This window comes from Dunckerocampus dactyliophorus, chromosome 2, assembly GCF_027744805.1.
Source record: "Dunckerocampus dactyliophorus isolate RoL2022-P2 chromosome 2, RoL_Ddac_1.1, whole genome shotgun sequence".
In the NCBI taxonomy this organism is placed as follows: domain Eukaryota; kingdom Metazoa; phylum Chordata; class Actinopteri; order Syngnathiformes; family Syngnathidae; genus Dunckerocampus; species Dunckerocampus dactyliophorus.
In genome coordinates, this window is record NC_072820.1 from 26,649,171 (window position 1) to 26,669,395 (window position 20,225).

Consider the following 20,225-nt stretch of genomic DNA (forward strand, 5'->3'; position numbering starts at 1 on the left):
AACCATCACATTTATGTTTGGTCTGTACACCATTTCAAGATGATAAAAAACAAAATGTCTTTGATGGTTTGTGTGCGTGTGCTGCAGGGCCGCAACGGAGCTGACGGTGCTCGAGGAATGCCAGGAGAGTCCGGAACCAAGGTAACCTGCACGCACGCTTTAGGAGGCATGCAGTAATGATTCATAATGCAATGGTTGCAGATGTTAGGATTAAAGCATGCACCTGTTGATTGAGCCGCTTCACTGTGTCTTTGCAGGGTGACCGAGGTTTTGACGGCCTTCCTGGTCTCCCTGGAGAAAAGGGCCACAGGGTGAGTGTGTGCCATGTCCTTAGGCAACATTGGGGCCATTGAAAGACTTAGTCGTTTGGGGAATCTGACCCATTTACCAGGGGCAGGCCGGCCTCCAGATTTACTTTTGAAGCAGAATGGGAGGCGGGTGAGGAGTGCTGAATGCCCTGTTTGCGGAATTTGGGCCTGCTGAGAGAATCAAACATGAGAGATCACAGAGGAGTATTTCGAGACAGGCTTTCTATCCTATACTGCCTAATTAGAGGGCCAGCGGACGAGGCCTATAGACGGCTAAATACAGGCAAGCCTATACTGAAGATCCGTGCCAACTGTGGCGAGCGGGCGTAGATTAAAGGCGCTCTCTTTGCATCATCTCTGATTTCATAATTGTTGACTCATCAGCTTTTCAAAGAGCAAAAAGTATTTTTTTCCCTCTTCCAGCTGCAGGGTTCTTATGTGACCCCGCCACTCCCTGGCTTTGCTAATCATCTATCTGATGCTCTCTTCCCAGGGGGAACACGGTCCTACAGGGCCTCCAGGACCTCCAGGAGAAGATGGGCCGAGAGTGAGTGCCTCAGACCCTCAGCCATCCCAAAAAAAGAAATCACCCCCTGACTGCTTCCCTACCTTCCTCTTTCTATCCCAATAACGCGTGTGTTCCCTCCGTAGGGGGAAGACGGCCAGGTTGGACAGAGAGGTGTGGCTGGAGAGAGCGTAAGTGGATTTATTGCCCTTCTGCTGACACGGCGAGACGCAGTTGTTAAAACCAAGCTAATAAAGGAAATAACCCAAATATGCACGAGAAGTTATTCCCACTACATGCAGCCCCTCCCTCAGCATTAAATCTACCTGTCAAACACGCAACACCATCTCCTTCTTGCATGTTCTGAGCCTTGAAACGTGGAAAAAAAGAGCTATTGTTCTGTCATTACTCATAAAAATAAACTCCATAAAAGGATTCAGGTCAAGTCCAAAACATTGCTCAAGCTGCACAGCATTGCATCTTTCATTGTGTGTAAGATGACAGAGCAGTCACTCGTGATTATAAGTCCTGTTCTCTTAATTGAGATGGATGGCTTGGTGTGAGTGGGAGTTACCCAAAGTGACCACATGAGGTCAGTATAGTGACTGCGTGTTGCCTTCACACCACAGCCACACCCACACCACTTTCTTTTATATGTGCACCTACAGTACTTTCTAAATGCATACTTTTATAAAGACATGGTCCAACACTTCTTATATTCATGTAACTTTACTTTTCTACTTCATGCTATTTGCAGTTTATTTCAATCCTAGTTGGCATTGTACGTTTACTGTTTTTTACTCAGTGCTCTTTTCTCAACATCATCAACCTTTGTTTTCATCACTGATTTACTTGGGGTTATTTGTTAATTTACTCCCATTACTGTTTTCTTTGTTGTTGTCTTTGTATTTGTGCCATTTTCATTGTAGTTTTGCTCCATATTCTTTGGTGTTTTTATTTTTTTTCCACTGTTCTTCTCTGTTTTTGTTGTTTCTGTTTTCCTCAATGCTTTTTGCTGTTTTAGCCATTGGTCTTTACTGTTTAACACTTTTTTACAGGGCTTTTTGCTGTTTTGCTCAATGCTTTTTTGCCTTTTTACTCAATGTGTTTTTTTTCAGTTTTCTTTGCTGTTTTTTGTTTGTTTCCTCACTGTCCTTTGTTGTTGTATTTTCTGTTTTACTCATTACTCTTTGCCATTGAACTCTGTTTTTTGCTGTTTTATTTTCTCTTTCACTCAATGCCTTTTTCCTTTTTACTCAATGTTTTTTCCTTACTGTTCTTTGCTGTTTTCTGTTTTATTCAATGCTCTTTGCCGTTCAACTCTGGGGGGTTTTTTTTGCTAATTTTCTTTGGTGTTTTACTCAATGTTTTTTTGTTGCTTTCTTTGCAGTTTTCCTCAGTGCTCTTTGATGTTTTCTTTTCTGTTGTTCTAAATGCTCTTTGCCATTCAACTCTGTTTTTTTGTATTTTTCTTTGCTGTTGTACTCAGTGCAATGTTTTTTTTTAGTTTTTCACTGCTTTACTCATTGTTTTTTGTTGTTTTCTTTGCAATTTTTTTCAGTGCTCTTTGCTGTTTTCTGTTTTACTCAATGCTTTTTGCTGTTCAACTCTGGTTTTCCTGCAGTTTTCTTTGCTGTTTTACTCAATGCATTTTGTAGTTTTCTTCAGTGCTCTTTGCTGTTTTCTGTGTTACTCAATGCTTTTTGCTGTTTTACTAAATTTTTTGCTGTTTTCTTTGTTATTTTACACAAGCCTTTTGTTTTCTTTGAAGTTTTCCTCAGTACTCTTTGCTGATTCTTTAGCTGTTCTACTGTGTTTTATGCTTTTTCACTTGATGTTCTCTGCAGAGTAACTTTTTTTTCAGTTTTCTTTTTTCTTTTCCTCAATGCTCTTTCCTGTTTTATTCAGTGGACTTTCCCTTCATATTCAGATTTTTTTGCATTTTTCTTTGCTGTCCAATGCTGGAATACTGTTTTCCTCATCTCTCTTCACTTTGCAATTGTTTCGCCATGCAGGGTCCCCGAGGTCTGCTGGGCCCCAGAGGGTCTGCTGGTCCTGCAGGACAACGTGTATGTACATGGCCAGCATCCCCATGCTCGTTTGGCTCTCTCTGAGTTTGTCCACACTGCATCATAAAGCAATGTCATATCCCTGCAGGGTCTTCCTGGACTTGACGGGCAAGCGGGTCCCAAAGGAAACATGGTGGGAAACATGTGTTTACTAATTCTTTTAACTGTGAAATCATGTGTGAAGACCACCGAAGAGATCACTTTGTCATCCACCATGGATAAAGCTGATGGCGTGTCTTTGACCTGCAGGAATGGAGGTCATTAGCAGATGAACTGACCTGTGTGACAATGTATGACCAAGATGCCTTCCGCTTTAGTCAAGGATGAGATGAAATAGTCAGCTGTGTAGAGGGTCTCACCAGGAAGTCGGAGGGAGGGTTGTTGGTCATGATGTCTAAACAAGACCACATGAGGCTGTGAGTCACAAAGCGGTGCCACTCTCATCTTAAGGCTCATAAATCTATCATAAAACATATTATTTGGTAAATCTGCATGAAGCCTCATTGTCCTCATATAGGCATAACACATTAGCCTCTTCTTCCATCTCCATCAGTCAAACAGCATCAAGTGCTCAGAGTGGAACATCTGAAATTCCCTCTTGGGGGTTTTGTCTGTTTGTGTGGTTTGTGACACATCCAGACCCAAATGTGGTCCCTCAAGTCCAGCAGTCCACACCCACTCAGCCAAGTGACACACTAACATACAAAACTGTACCGCAGACGCACCATGCTGTATAACAGGAAAAGTCACCTTAGTTATGTTGAATAATTCATACAACAAGAACAATATTTAGTCATGTCATGCTAGCAAGCATAAGCATACACTATGAACAAAAATATTAGGCTATGTATATTATACTGTAGACGTATTAGGCTATTACCCATGCAGAAAATGTGGCACTTTGGGAACTAAACCAGCATCCTTCCTACTGGGAAGACCGTCTACGAGATTTTGGAGTGTCTGTGGGAATTTAAGTCCACATCTTTGTTGAATTGTGTTTGATGAGCTTCTTCCACAGCAAACTCATCCAAGCATGCCGTTACGGACTTAGTTTGTGAACTGGGAACAGAAAAGGACTTTCTCTAAAAAAACCCTGTCGTAGACCAACCCTTTAATTTCTGAAATTACCTGATGAAGCGGTACTTATGTCCATGTGCTTTACCTTAGTAGTAGTGTCTATGATGCCTATATTTCTACAATGAAAATCTGAATAGCATGCTTCTGCATTTACAGGGTCCTCAAGGAGAGCCAGGGCCTCATGGACAGCAAGGTTTACCTGGTCCTCATGTAAGTTTTCATCCTTTTTTCTCTCTCTTTTTCAGACCTGTTTTCTAACTCAACACCAACACTTCCTGTCTTAAATTCTACTCCCAATATTTCTTTATTTTTCTTTTATTCTCCTCCTCACATTCCGTCCTTTCCGCTCACGTCGGTGAACGTGATCACCACTTCTGTTTTCTTGATCAAACGTCTGCACAAGCATTTTCCGTCTCTATCTCCTCCGGCCTCCCCACACTCCCCCTCGTAAGACCCTCTGCTGTGGCAAAACACAGAAGTAGTTGACTTAAACACTGAGATGATGACAATTATCTCCTGCTGAGTGTACAGGAAGAATATTCCATGGTGAAGTTTCCACATTGTGGCTAAACATCCACTAGAAGGCAGGATTCTATGTCAGCTTTGCTTTTTCCCTGGAAAAACAAAGTAAATGGCAATACACTCTTAATTGTTTACTGGTTGTATAACTTCTTCTTGGCTGATTTGGGCCCTTATAACTAAGCAGCACGGCTTTGGAAAAATGTAAAATATGTTCCTAAAAGCTTGATGGGATAGGGCCTGAGGAATAAAAGTGAGGGCAGGAAATAGTAAAGACCATTTGCATGCACGGCTGAGCATGTCTGCGTAAGCGGCGCTAAGTGGCCTCGCCTGCAAATGTGGAAGCAATGAAGTCGTAGACTTAACAAAATAAGCAAATTAAAACTGGAAGCAGACTTTTCCAGTGCACTTGACATGTGCTCTCCTCTACACACGCTTGACTTTCATATCTACACCGTAAAACGCTCAGTGTGTGTGCGTGTGTGCGTGAGTGCGTGCGTGTGTGCAGCAATAACTGACACATCTCTTCTTCTGCCTCCTCCTTCAGGGTCTTATTGGGCCTCAAGGTCCAATCGGGCCTCCTGGAGAAAAGGTGAGTATTATCGAGCATAATCGCCACCCCCAATTCCCGCTCCTTCCCTCCCCTAAGAGTTTGAAGCGCTTCTGCAGATGTGCTGCAGTGGACGCTACAACACTGCACTCATGTGACGGTCCATGCATTGCACACAATTTCCTCTATTTGACCACGTGTTTGTGTTGTGTGGTTCTTTCATCAGTTGATTTACACCAGGGGTGTCCAAGCGTTTTGCCAGTGAGGGCCACATAGTGAAAAATTAGGGCCACTTTGATATTTTGTAAAGCCACACATGTGTAGCTATGCTAAGAAGTTGTATATATTTCAAGAATAAACTGCATCTCAGCTTTGTGCTATAGGTGAAAAAGCCTATTATTCCTATCAACTTCGCTCTGCACTTTTTTCCCATTTTTACTATTGCTTTTTTCTTTTCCAAACATTTCAACTTTGTTTTTAAATAATGTTCATAAATGTACTTTATTCCCGTAGTGCAACATTTTCCCCAACCAAATTTTCCAAAAATAAAAATTTTGTTTTGTTTTGTTTGTGTCTTATAATATTATGACTTATAAAAGATAGTGTGTTTTTTCTCTAATATTTCAACTCTATGCTACTAAAATGACATTATTGTTTCTTACAATATTTCTCATAAAGTTCTATTTATTATGTTTATTCTCTTGTAGTTTTTTCTCTTAATATTTTAACTTTATACTCGGAAAATTACAGCCGTTTTTTTCCATTTCTGCTATTTAAAATTTTTTCTTGTAAATTTTCTTCTTGTAATAACATAATGTTATCATAATATTTTGACTTTATTCTTATAACATTAGAACTTTTTTTGTAACCTAATTTCCCAAAATTGACAACTTTATTTGTTGTTTTGTTTTGTTTATTTCTCATATTTTTAGGGCTTTTAAAAAATAATGTATCTTTTCTTTAATATTGCAACTTTATGCTACTAAAATGGTGTTATCTTTCCTCATAATATTACTTTATTATTGTAAAATTACTACTTTTTCTCTTAATTAAAAAAAAATATTTGGACTTTATTCTTGAAAAATTACTTCATAATTTTCCATTTTTGTTGTTTATTTTCTTGTTTGTTTATATTTTTTAGAATGAAAACACCACGTGCCACAATTAGCCCCCAGTCTCCACTTTGGACACCCCTACACATAATATGGACAGTGAAACCTCATTGGTGCATGCTTCAAAAGTTTGTAGTTTGTCCAATAGGAAATAATTTAAACATGCACATACTGCACATGCATGTTTTTAACTGCCATACAAATGTAAAAATAAGCCAGCCACTGCTAATAATAACATTTATCGTAGACTTAAGTGCAACAGATGCCAGCCAGTCTAAGTAAACCTCACTCCCTGATGCCTTAAGAGTCATGCTGGGCACCGAGTTGACAGTTCAGGCTTTTAGCTCGATGGCTAACACTCTCGCTGTCAATCTACAGACCCTGGTTTGAGCCCGAGCGTAAAGCGGGGCTGCCTGGAACCAGACAGGTTACATTAGCTATTTTGTACTGAGTAGCCTGGGCGACTGACTGCATGCTACCTGCCCACAAGGGTCCAATGTTGAGTGCACGGGGTCCTGTTGCATTAAAATTAGTAATTGTTGACTCGGCCATTTTGTACTGAGCAGCCAGGACACTGTGTGCTGCTTTCATTGCTAAGCTACTATATTGTGTGTTAGTGTTATGGTCGCTTTGATATTACTGTATTATATGACTTTGCTCTTGGTGGTATCACAAAAAAAGCCAAAGAAAAAGCACAAGACAACACATTGTACGACCTGAACTCCCCTCCTAACTCCACAAACATCTGTCCTTCTATGTAGGGACCTCAAGGTAAACAGGGTTTGGCTGGACTTGCTGGTGCTGATGGGCCTCCTGTAAGTGTCATGTCCTCTTTAAGATGTCAAATAATTACACTAATCATACACTAAGCTAATGATGTCTTTGTTTTTAGGGTCACCCAGGTAAAGAGGGTCCAGCAGGCGAGAAAGGAGCGGCCGTAAGTGTCATATTAAACCAAAAGAAACAAACTATTTCTTTACTGCCTTGTTTACTTTTTCACTTTGAATTTCTCAGAACTCAGAAATGCACAAATTATTTTCTCTGTCACTTGTTGCTAGGCAGAAATTATATCTCCCACAGAGAGAAAGGACAAGGAGATCTGGCAGTAACTCAGTCAGACAGATACTAAGAAAGAGTCTAAAAACAGCACTCTAAGGGTTTATTGTGACATAATAATACTGAAAAACAGCAAGTTGTTCTGATCAAACATTCTGAGAATATTTCACTTGTTCTACTTGCCCTCAGCTTTTTCTTCCCCTTTCCACATGTGTGACTTGTTCCGCACTTGACAATCCAGCGTGGCGTTCTGGGAAATCAGTGGAAATATATCAAATAAACATTCTCCCCGCCTTCCTAATTGTTGCTATCATTTCCTCATCCTTAGGGGTTCCCCGGACCAATGGGATCCATCGGCTACCCGGGGCCTCGTGGCGTCAAAGTGAGCAGCAATTGCACTCACACTGCACTCAATCCTTACATTTCCTTCACTATTATTTACGTTATTTGCCTTTATTTCAGGGAGCAGAGGGAATCCGAGGTCTGAAAGGTGGCAAAGGAGAAAAGGTAAACATCTTTTTAGGCTGTAGTGTGCCACAAACCATAACGACCAAGGCACTCAATGAGAATTGTTATCTTTTTGCATGGTGTCAACCGCAATAGAAAAATAATAGCCTTGCCCTAAATATAATTGCCGATTTTGTGGAGGACATATCATCGAATATCTCTCCAATGCAAGCAGCATTTCTTTAAATCCTAAAAAAAATTCTTAACAATAAGGCCGTTTTGGAAGGGTTTTTTTTCCAACATATAATATGAGGTTGCATCCTGTGCTGCGTTATGATTGATGGTATGATAGTCCACTAACTTCTCTAGTTGAGTCTTTTGTGTCTAAGGTTGCAGAAAAGGGGCAGCACATTTCCAGTAAATTTTAACTAAGGAAAAGTTGGACACAATGAGAATTAATAGGAATTAAGTGGGAATTTTGCATAATTTTATACCAACTGTAACATGAATTAAATATATAATGGATGATTTTGTTTTGTGAATGCAAACAAAACTTTTTTTAGTCTTCCTTTTATTTTATTTATTTTTTGCTTGTTTTTTTTTAAATTATTTTTTATTATTATCCATCCATCCATCTTTTATGCTGCTTTTCCTCACTAGGGTCGTGGGTATGCTGGAACCTATCCCAGCTGACTTTGGGCGAGAGGCGTGGTACTGGTCGCCAGCCAATCGCCAACCATTCATGCTCACACATTCATACCTATGGACAATTTAGAGTCTCCAATTAACCTAACATACATGTTTTTGGAATGTGGGAGGAAACCAGAGTACCCGGAGAAAACCCACGCACGCACGGGGAGAACATGCAAACTCCACACAGAAATGCCCAACAGAGACTGGAACCCAGATCTTCTCGATCTCCTGACTGTGTGGCCAACGTGCTAAACATTTCTAGGCCCAGTGTGGCCCTTTTCATTATTATTTAATGGAATTTATTTATTATTTATTACAAGTTTTTGGGGGGTATTTATACCCCAATATTACATTAACATTAACGTTTCTTTAAAAACAAACCTGATCCCCCCCAAACAATTCCTGTAAATTCCCATGTATTTCCATTCCCAACCGCCAGATGTCAGTATAGTAACACACATACATACAAAGTAGACTTCCTGAGACCGTTTAGTTGTTTTTATCCAAGTGGCCACCAGAGGTCACTGTTAATCATCACTGGAGGAACTTTTAGCCATGATTGTGGAATAACAGTACAGTATGGTATATAATTGTCACATTGATCCATTGATTGATTCTGTCTGTGTCCTATCCCTAGGGAGAAGATGGATTTCCAGGCTTCAAAGGTGATATGGGCCTCAAGGGCGACAAGGTAAACCATCATCCTTCCTGTAGTTTTCAGCAGGAAGAGAGAGAAAAGACAATACAAATAATAAATACATGTCTAGCGGAACTTCTCCACCTTGCGTACCAGCTCAGGTTCCTTCCCCACCAGAGAGGTGACATTACACATCCCAGAGCTAGCTTCTGTAGCCTTCGGGTGGGGGGAAGGGTCCTGACTGTTGTTTGCGCTTAAGCAACAAACAGCAGTGCAGAATACCCACCCTTTTTTGGAGTCCCTAGAGGGGGTACTGGAGTGTGCTTCCTTGGGGGATTCCCTTGTTCTCCTGGGGGACTATAACGCTCATGTGAGCAGCGACAGTGAGACGTGGAGAGGCGTGATTGGGAGGAACGGCCTCACTGATCTGAACCCAAGCAATGTTTTGTTGTTGGACTTCTGTGCCCCTCAAAGATTGTCCTTAACAAACACCATATTCAAGCATAAGGGTGTCCACATGTACACTTGGCACCAGGACAACGTGGCCCGCAGTTCGATGATTGTGGTTGTGTCATCGGCCTTGCTCCCATATGTTATGGACACTCGGGTGAAGAGAGGGGCGGAGCTGTCAACCAATCACCACCTGGTGGTTAGTTGGCTCCGATGGTGGGGGAGGATGCTGCTAAGACCTGGCAGGCCTAAAGATATTGTGAGGGTCTGCTGGGAACAACTGGCAGAGTCCCCTGTCAGAAGGAGTTTCAACTTCCACCTCTGGGACAACTTCGACCATGTTCCGAGAACATGCGACGGACTTTGAGTCCAAATGGGCCATGTTCCTTGCCTACATTGTCGAGGCGGCTGATCGGAGTTGTAAGGTGGTCCGTGCCTTTTGTGGCAGTAATCCCAGAATTCGTTGGTAGACACCACTGGTGTGGGATGCTGTCAAGCTGAAGAAGGGGCTCTATCGGGCCTTTTTGGCTCATGGGACTTCGAAGTCAGTTGACAGGTACCGGTAGGCCAAGCGGTCTGCGGCTCTGGCAGTCACTGAGGCAAAAAACTCAGACATGGGAGGAGTTCGGCAAGGCCATGGAGAATGACTTCTGGATGGCTTTGAAGAGATTCTGGACCACCATCCGCCATCTCAGGAAGGGGAAATAGTGCTCAGTCAACACCGTGTATGGTGGGGATGTTGTGCTGCCGACCTCGGCTCGAGATGTTGTGGATCGGTGGAAGGAATACTTCGAAGACCTCCTCAATCCCACCGGCATGTCTTCCAATGAGGACTCGGTACCTGGGGATTCCACGGCGGCATCTTCTATCTGAGGGCTGAGGTTACTGAGGTTGTTAAAAAGATCCTCGGTGGCAGGGCCCTGGGGGTGGATGAGATCAGCCCGGAATTCCTTAAAGCCCTGGATGCTGTGGGCGTGTCTTGGTTGACACGACTCTGCAGCATCGTGTGGACATCGGGGGCAGTGCCTCTGGATTGGCAGACCGGGATGGTGGTCCCCCTTTTTAAGAAGGGGGAAAGAAGGGGGTGTTCCAACTATCGTGGAATCGCACTCCTCAGCCTTCCTGGTAAGGTCTATTCATGGGTTCTGGAGAGGAGGATCCACCGGATAGTGGAACCTCGGATTCAAGAGGAGCAGTGTGGTTTTCGTCCTGGTCGTGGAACTGGTCGCTCTTCCCTCTTGGCAGGGTCCTTGAGGGTTCATAGGAGTTTGCCCAGCCAGTCTACAGTCTCTTTCGTGGACTTGGAGAATGCATTCTACCGTGTTCCTCAAGGAATTCTGTGGTGAGTACTCCGGGAGTATGGGGTATCGGACCAGCTAATTAAGGCTGTTCGTTCCCTGTATGACTAGTGTCATAGTTTGGTTCGCATTGCCGGCAATAAGTCGGCCCCCTTTCCAGTGAGGGCTGGACTCCGCCGGAGCTCCCCTTTGTCACCGATTCCGTTCCGTTCTGTCCGTTACTTTTATGGACAGACTTTCTAGGCACAGCCAGGGTGTTGAGGGGTTCTGGTTTGGTGGTTGCAGGATTGGGTCTCTAATTTTTGTAGATGATGTGGTCCTGCTGACTTCATCGAGCCGTGACCTTCAACCCTCACTGGATCGGTTCACAACCGAGTGTGAAGCGGCCGGGATGAGAATCAGCACCTCCAAGTCTGAGTGCATGGAAAAAGGTGGAGTGCCTTCTCCAGATCGGGGATGAGATCCCGCCCCAAGTGGAGGAGTTTAAGTACCTCGGGGTCTTGTTCACAAGTGAGGGAAGGATGGAATGCACGATCGACAGGCAAATTGGTGGGGCGTCTACAGTGATGCGGCCTCGCCATGGGTCCATTATGGTGAAGAGAGAGCTAAGCCAAAAGGCAAAGCTCTCAATTTACCGGTCCATATGCGTACCTACCCTCACCTATGATCATGGAGGAGCTGGGACGAAGTGCCCGGGGAGAGGGAAGTCAGGGCTTCCCTGCTTAGGCCGCTGCCTCCACAACCCGACCTCGGATAAGCAGTAGAAGATGGCTGGATGGATTAATAAATATTATTTGCTGAAACCCAGGGTGAGGGTGGCGTACAGGGACCGAGAGGAGAGGATGGACCTGAGGGCCCCAAGGGAACATCGGGGCCTAATGGAGAATCTGGTCCCATGGGAACAGCTGGCGAGAAGGTAGGCCATTTTTCAAGCCAAGACTTGACTTTTCAGTAAAATAGTTATCGACATGATAACGTCTTATGAAGTACTGGCACTGTAAAGTACAAATTTTCATCTTCCGTCTCATTTTTTAATTAGCCCACATTACTCCACTGACCTTTGCAGGACTTCCTCCACAGATGATTAGCTCGTAGCCCTAGTCTCTTAACGACCTAGCAGTCAACTCTCCAACAACATCATTCAATTTCATAATTAGAGCGTGAGGATGGAAATCTTCCCTTTTGTGCCTTTGTGAGGTTTTGTCTTCCTGTAACACACAGTGAAAGCCTGTATAAATAAAAAATGAATAAAACATTGCTTGCTGACATTCACTGTACCCCGCTATTAAATAACATGACATTTATTGACACACACCAACCTTGACGCCTGACAATCAACGACACATACAATGTCTCTAATTGACAAAACCAAGCAACAAAAAGTCCATGGTAGCATTTTTACTGAGTCTGCAGCCTCAAACTGTTTTTAAATCATGTTATGTTTCACTGTTGTTTTAGGGAAAGCTTGGAGTCCCTGGATTGCCAGGATATCCTGGGAGACTCGGTCCCAAGGTAAGCTGAAAACATCCTTGAATTAAGTACATTGGGATGTTGAAGGTCAGTCATCTATAGCTGTGATATCCAGTTTCAACGTCAGATTCATCTATAGATGTCATATCCACAACATAGTCAGCACACTGGTCAAGGGAATTTATTATGATGACAGGAAATTTGCATTTTATTCATTTTACATACACTGAGTAAAGCAACGTGTAGAGTGCTTTGTTTGGGCACTTCATTTCGCGGAATGATACAGTACAGGGCAAATGGACTTATTTTCCACATTCAGTGTTGTACAAAAACTGAGGCAAAATTTTGCAGAAACTGGGGCGTACGAAAACCGAGGTTTGGGTGTACAGTATACTATTACTTCTGTGTAGGTTCTCAGTCGTACAGGAGTTGTCCATCGAGGGAAAGGCTTCTTGAGACGTCATCTGTACTTCTGTGAAGAAGGTGTCGGACGTTTCGCTCCTCGTCCGAAGAGCTTTGTCAGCGAACTAACAAGTGCTGGTAGCCTAGGCCTAGGCCTGTCCTACATCGGGGAAACTAAGCAAATGCTCCAAAAAAGGCTTTATCAACATCGCAGGGACAATTCGAGTGGTCCTCAATCAGCAGTACATCTACACCTTAAAGCAACCAATCACTCTTTTCAGGACAGCGATGTAAAGATTTTGGCCAAAGAAAACAGATGGTTTGAAAGAGGAGTAAAGGAAGCTATTTTTGTCAAACAACAGAACCCATCATTGAATCGGAATGGTGGTTTGAGGTTTAGCTCTTCGGATGAGGAGCGAAACGTCCGACACCTTCTTCACAGAAGTACAGATGACGTCTCAAGAAGCCTTTCCCTCGACATACTATTACTTATTAAAGCAAAGGGTTATTTATGGTCCTATAGGTCCATAATGCTTCAAAGAGCACACAAACTGTTTGTATTTCTAAGTGAGAAGAAGACTTTCCTTTTCAAATGCAATAAAGAATGTAGCCATCAGTCAGTGAGGGACCAGAAATGAGAAAACTACTGTAAGTCACTGGCATGACAGGCTAACAATGTTGTGCAGACACTTGCTTTATTGATTGACTGCATCAGTGAATCATCACGTGAATTTCCCTTTAGATACTCCTCCATGACGCAAAGTTCTGTATGTTTCGGGGGGTTTTCATTCTTTTTCAGTCTTTTATCACTTCAACCCCTCCTCTCTCATGCGTTCTCCGGGTTTGCTTGGCAGGGCTCCAATGGCTTCCCAGGTTTCCCAGGCTCCAATGGCGAGAAAGGCACGAGGGTGAGCTTCACACACTGATATTCTTTTGAGGACTTCTTTGAGGACTTCTTTGGACTCTTGACTTGTTTTAAACACTTTCACACATATGAGGTCATTTGACGGCATGTTTGATGATGTGAAACAGGATTTTGCTTGTTAAATGTAAACGGCTTTTTTGTTATTTTCAAAGGTATAAACTTGATGTTTTAATGCTCGGTGTTAACATGATAACGGCTAGCATGTTAGCAATACTAGCATGCTAAAATTAGCATATTAATTTTTTTTGCTATTTTCAAAAGTATAAAGTTACATGGTTTTGTGTTAGGTGCTAGCATGCTAACAGTTTCCATGTTAGCAATGCTATTATGCTATCATTCAGCATGTTAGCATTGTAGCCATTTTTTCAGGTATTACCTTACATTGACACTTAGCGCTATCATGCTTAGTGTTAACATGTTAACAGTTATCATGCTAACTACAGCATTTCAGTCCGGCGTCAGCTCGTCAGGGCTAGGTGTTAGCATGCTAGCTACAGCATTGCAGTGCGGCATCAGTTCATCAGGGTTAGGTGTTAGCATGCTTGCTGCAGCATTTCAGTCCGGCGTCAGCTCGTCAGGGTTTGGCTGCGGCCACTCAGTGGCCATTCTTGAAAAATGTAAATGTGAAAAATGTAACGTAATAATAACTTTCTCTGGTAACTACTTTGCCCAACACTGCATTGGTTTTAGTGTTGGGAGATATTGACCTTATCATGTATTGCAATATTTTTGGGATGTATCAATATGACGATATAATAAAATTCAGCGGTGTCTTATGTAAAAAGCTACAAACCTTAACCCATATAATTGAATACACTTGTCTCAAATTGTAAAGCACATTTATTGATTTATTGGTAGCAAACTGTGCAATACAGCAAGTGCATTTAGTGTCTACCAAACTAGATCAGTGCAAAGTATTCACAATTCAAGAATACAGTTTAGTAGCAACTGCAAATTGCAAAACAATAATACAGTACTACAGCTAAATATTGTACTTTTCGACTGAGTACAAAGGCATCATGTCTTTGGCTAAATAATATGACACTGCATCACTGAGTTCATGCCCTCTTAAGGAAGGCCATGAGCAAAAGCGTTTTGTATTTTTGACTGTGTAAGTGCTGACTAGCTGACGCTTCATGACAACTCTATATGTTTGCGCTTGAGATGGTAGAACAAATTTGCCGTGTTCCTATCTTTGCCGAAACTGTTGCTTTGCAAACTTTGCATATTATGGTGTCTTGTATTGAAACCGAATCACTTCCATATTAAAGCAGTACCTCCCCGTCTTTGCGTCTCCTCAGCCTTCAGCCTTGCTTTCAGCCATGCTCAAATACAGTGCGCCGCAGGAAATACACATCACCACTAGTCATTTTCTTATCATTGGAAGAATTTATACCAGTATACCGGTATATCAAAAATATTTCCCAACCCTAATTGGAATACACGGTGGTTCTCTACAAGCCTGTATTTTTCTTCTGTGTCACTCTGCCACCGCTTCACCTTAAACTTCTGCAAAGTCATTAAAAACTGCTTAGATTTAATACCTCCAAATCAAATCTTGTTTTTTCTTATTTTTCCTTACTTTCTTTCTCAGGGTATCGCTGGCAAATCTGGACCTCGAGGGCAACGCGGCCCGACGGTAAGGCAATTTTACTGGCCCGCAGCCCTGCACATGAATCATTTATGGTGCTCAAATAATAATAATAAAAAAATGTCTGCATTTGGGATTGTTTTGTATTTTTGCAGCAAATGCTATGACCGGGCAGTACAGTGCTGGGGGACTTAAAATATTCACTTCTTGCTCTGCATTGAACTTTCTTTCTGTTTTCTCCATGTTTAAATGTGATAAATATCTGTACAGTAAGGACATTATTATGTGCAATTTGTGTGTAGGGTCCACGTGGGGGGCGTGGTGCCAGGGGACCAACTGGAAAACCAGGAGCAAAGGTGAAATAATTAATTTTTGCACTGAATGTGAAAATATTACATACAGTAAATATTACATACAAGGCAAAATGGGCCACCGTGTCATGTGATGTTAAAGTAGAAATAACTCCTTAGTGTAGCCTTGCACAAGTCATTCTTGGACTTGGAAAGCTGACAGTCTTTTCTTTCTATGTGTTATTTTTTCCTCCCCTCAGGGCACCTCAGGCAATGATGGACCCCCAGGACCGCCTGGAGAGAGGGTTAGTGTTACACTTTGTGCTGCAACAGCACCTTATTTGCTCATTATACAAAGCTTTCGTTTAAAAGTGTGTTTCTGTGGCTCTCACTACGCCCACTTTAAGACAAATTGTTTAAATGTAATTAAGTTAAATTCCCATTAAGCAATGAGCGCATTGTTTTGTATTGTTTTTCATCTCATTAAAGGGTCCTCAAGGACCACAAGGACCTGTAGGGTTCCCTGGACCAAAGGGACCCAATGTACGTCAGTAAAGCATCCTTGTGATTCACATGGGTATTAATAACGATCTGAAATCTTGTTTTAATTCAATGTTCTTCTATTCCTTCACACCCGCAGGGACCAGCAGGGAAAGATGGACTGCCAGGTCATCCCGGACAGAGAGGAGAGACGGTCAGTGGCACTTTCAGTCCTAGCTGTGTTGCCAAATGCACAAGCTCACACAAAAAAATAGCCTGGGCGTTGTCATCGTTCAGCAAAAGATCCAAATAAGACTTCAAGTTCTATCAATTTAATAGGGGGCAGATGTATGAGATAGCATGTGAAGAAATCTGCTTCTTGTTGTAAGCATGACAACTTAGAAGGCTTAATTAAGCCTGAGCTGGCTTTTTTCCCCCTTCAGGGCTTCCAAGGAAAGACAGGACCACCTGGACCTGGAGGAGTGGTTGGACCTCAGGTAGGTTGCCAAAAAAGCAAATCCCCATGAGCAGTGCATGGATAGGAAATACTATTGTTACTGTTGTTGCTGCTTGCAGGGTCCAACTGGAGAGACTGGACCTAGTGGAGAGCGAGGACATCCTGGTTCCCCAGGCCCACCCGGAGAACAAGGTTTGCCAGGAGCTGCTGGGAAAGAGGGCGGAAAGGTAAATGAGTGCTTTCATGGGCTGTTTATGCCGTAAGAGTTAAAGACGAGTATTTTTCAGCTTTTTTAAATAACAATTCTGGATCAAATTCAAAATTGAGCGCACCTGAATATAAGCTGCACCCACTAAATTTAAAGAAAAAAAAATGTGCGCCTACAGTAATCCAACTGTGATAAATGAATTTCTGCAAAGTAGGTTCAGTAATAATGAAAGGAATCTTTTCATAGTTAAGGTATAGAAAACCTGTTAACAAGCTTCTAAATACAATTATTTAAACATTATTAGAGTCCTCTAGAAAACAAATGTCACACCCTAAGTTATTATATATTTTGTAGTATGGTTGTACTTGCCAAGGTCCATGTGTCGATTACAGCTTTTGTCTTGACTCAATATTAAAGCGATGGGGACCAAAAGCACTATTTTCCGGTATGAAACATGCTCGAACTGCTTTAATATTTTTTGAAAAGAAGTGACTGAGGTATCAAATTAAAGTTCAAGTCATGCTTTATCAGATAGAATGACAGACTTGATTTTACATATTTCAAAATGTTATAACATTGCTAAAAGGTAGCTGTATGTTCACTCTTCTACACACAAAAAGTCATTTCAGCATGCTTGAAAGCCATTGCACACATTAAATTATACTTGTCTACTGTAGAAAACTTAATTGTTACGTCATCTGTCAGCAACAAGCCAAAAGCTCTTTGCCATTCACACAAATATGCCGAAGCTGGAGTTTTAAAAATTCTTCACTCTGGCCGGAGTTTTCAAAAAGCTCAATTTTAAAGGGCAAAAACGTCTGTATGCGTGTGGATGAGAAGCCAAAACACATGGAAAAATATGTGATTTAAAAAAACATGTATTTGTGTGGACAGGGCCTCAGTTGATGTTTACATTGTAAATTTTCAGTGGTACAGTAGTGATAGGAGTAGCAGATACTGGCACACAAGCCTAGAGCGCCCTCTCGCAGTTAGTGTGAAAAAAAACATATATAAATTGCTCCGGAGTAGAAGTCCCAGGACCAGCCAAGCCATAAAAAAAGGTGCGACTTACGCACAGGTACCCAATATAGTAATAAAAATCTAAGAAAATAAGATATTTAAGACATAAATAAAACCCTTGCTTGCTTGTGCCGCAGTAAATGTTTTCTGGTGCTAGTAGAGGAGCAGAATGGGTGGAGGAAAGGAAGTAACATCCTAGTTAATCACAGTTTTAGCTTGTCGTGGATAGCCCGTGTTATTATTATGTTTGTTATGTTATTATTATTGTGCCTGTTGTGAGATAATTTAAACCTTCAATAAAAGCCGGTTGTCCCAGCGATCAAGACTGATGCTCACTGCACAATTACTGACACCTGGTGACTAATGAAGAACACTATTTTCACAAGTTGAATGGTGGTCTCGATGGCATATACTGGTTTTGTATTTTTCTTCAGTTAGCCTTTTGGTGCTTGAAAATGCTTAATTTAGGCAAAATATGCATTTTTTAAAAACTTATAATAGGCCGTATTCAACCACGAACCAGCATGATGTATTAATATATTTTTGAAAATCCGTGATAGAGTGAAGCCGTGAAATTCGAGCCGCGATGTGGTGAGGGAAGACTGCATATAGGCTGCTCTTGTCTATAAGCCACAGATGTCCACGTTGTAACATGGGATATTTACACAGAAAGACACACTATAAACTTTGCAATCCTACCTACACTCGCTGTTCCCTCATCACTTAGCTCTGATGAGTGAGACGTGAGACGCTTTCTTCCACCGGAGTTCAACATCTGCTGTAGTCCAAGTAGGAGCTTTAGTAATTCTACACTTGATCAAACTTACTTACAGTAGCATTTGTCACATCACTGCATAACACTTCAAAACGTGATACTAGCCACCACTTCACTATTTCCTGAATCTGCACTCTCAGCATCGTAGGAACTGTAGTTCTTTTAGCCATAAATTAGCCGCATCATTGTTTAAGCTGCAAGGTTCAAAACGTGTGAAAAACGTAGCATCTATATAGTCCGATAGTTACGGTAGTTACAGCATAGTACCAATTTTTCATAATCAGTGCTTCAGCAAGTCCTTCTGTGCTTATATTTGTGATTTTAATGGCATTGCATTAGGGATGCTCCAATCAAGGTTTTATGTTGCCGATTCCAATACCAATCGTCCATGAGTGAGATTGGCCAATACCGATCACATGGATTAACTGTACATTTTTCTATTTATTTATGATGAGTGCTATTCGCCAGGGTCGCCGTTAGACAATTCCAAGGGCCCCTAGAAAATAGGCAATTATTAAAAAATAAACTCTTAGGCGGATTGTCTTTTTTTTCTTTTTGCCTTTATTTGTGTGAAACAATTTTTGTACTATTTAATACAAACCTGAATTTTATTTGATGCATGCTTTGGAGCATACGAATACATGGGAAATAAATCGTTCAATAATGTATTTTTTTGTTAACAATAACAACAATTACACCAATTAACAGAATAAAATGATGCAAATAAATATTGAGTGGCCAGGTTGCAGGGGTCTCCAACTTCCATCACTATCACTGTCAACCATTTGTGTTTTATTTATGACTGGCAACATTTAAATTGTACACTACTTTTATTTGCCAAGCAGATCTCTTTATGCTATTTTGTGATCATTTGTCATTATATAAAGGCATAAAATCAGAATTGTTAATCAGTTACAGAGTTGAAGGAAAATATTTGTTGACCCATTGGTGAGCTACTCAAAATCAGCTGCTGAGATAGGAGACCCCTGTGATAGTATCACCATCATAAGGCTAGACACACTATGTGTTTATGTTCATTAAACAACAACACACAAATAGTGTTTTGAGGACAAGACATAATTAGTATAATGGACAAGAGAGCAAAACAAGAGAGCAAAATTGTTCAGTGACACTTGAAAAAGTTAGTACGTACCCCATGAACGTAATATCCACTTGTAGCGTTCCCGTGGGACAAAAACAAGTTTTGAACTGACCACATTGCTTGTTTGTTTTAAAAACAAAATGTCACTGTGGTAAAAAGTCACATTTGGAGACCGAAGACCAGAAGCTAGGCGGATGACTCTAGCTAGTGAGCTGGCTAGCTGCCATCAGTGGCAGGTACAGCGAGTGACAGCCAGGCAAAGGGTGTAAACAAAGATGCAGAAAAAGTCGAACGTCAGTTGGTTTGATCAGGGAGTGATCAAGCACGCTGGCATCAATTGGCGTAGCCTATGTCAAGCTGTCAAACTGAAGCCAGATTAGTTTTGATTCCCGCGGCAATACGAGACAAAATGTGTCCCTTGTTGACTCTATACGGGTCTTGGCAACCCTACGTGACACAGCAAACATGTAGGGTGTGCTGCCACATGCCGACCGGTTTTTGTGATCGGCTTTGAAAGGCATTTATCGGCATATGCCCGTCACATGTTTTTTTACGGAAATCCCTACTCCCAATGTTTGCTCCCCTCAAGCAAAGTGTAAAGATTACACATTTGTACACCTGAAGTCACCTGATAGATTTTGTTTATTTCTCTCTCGCTCTGCAGGGAGATCCAGGTCCACAGGGTCCCGGCGGTAAGCCAGGTCCTGCAGGACTGAGGGGTTTCCAGGGAACGAGAGGTCTTCCAGGCGCCATGGTAACACACACCCATCACTCTCTTTAAACT

The 20,225-nt window shown here is 41.9% G+C and overlaps 1 protein-coding gene across 1 annotated transcript in view; it reads left to right on the forward strand.

Moving 5' to 3' along the window:
• LOC129168198 (collagen alpha-1(XI) chain-like) overlaps positions 1-20,225 on the forward strand; it is a 96,390-nt gene that overhangs the window by 53,828 nt on the left and 22,337 nt on the right. The window contains exons 17-40 of the mRNA XM_054753193.1: positions 88-141; positions 258-311; positions 802-855; positions 960-1,004; positions 2,829-2,882; positions 2,971-3,015; positions 4,116-4,169; positions 5,026-5,070; positions 6,902-6,955; positions 7,033-7,077; positions 7,525-7,578; positions 7,659-7,703; positions 8,974-9,027; positions 11,530-11,637; positions 12,180-12,233; positions 13,448-13,501; positions 15,113-15,157; positions 15,412-15,465; positions 15,660-15,704; positions 15,889-15,942; positions 16,040-16,093; positions 16,323-16,376; positions 16,456-16,563; positions 20,106-20,195. Coding sequence (XP_054609168.1) covers positions 88-141; positions 258-311; positions 802-855; positions 960-1,004; positions 2,829-2,882; positions 2,971-3,015; positions 4,116-4,169; positions 5,026-5,070; positions 6,902-6,955; positions 7,033-7,077; positions 7,525-7,578; positions 7,659-7,703; positions 8,974-9,027; positions 11,530-11,637; positions 12,180-12,233; positions 13,448-13,501; positions 15,113-15,157; positions 15,412-15,465; positions 15,660-15,704; positions 15,889-15,942; positions 16,040-16,093; positions 16,323-16,376; positions 16,456-16,563; positions 20,106-20,195 — 1,377 coding nt within the window. The remainder of the gene's footprint in view (positions 1-87; positions 142-257; positions 312-801; positions 856-959; positions 1,005-2,828; positions 2,883-2,970; positions 3,016-4,115; positions 4,170-5,025; positions 5,071-6,901; positions 6,956-7,032; positions 7,078-7,524; positions 7,579-7,658; positions 7,704-8,973; positions 9,028-11,529; positions 11,638-12,179; positions 12,234-13,447; positions 13,502-15,112; positions 15,158-15,411; positions 15,466-15,659; positions 15,705-15,888; positions 15,943-16,039; positions 16,094-16,322; positions 16,377-16,455; positions 16,564-20,105; positions 20,196-20,225) is intronic.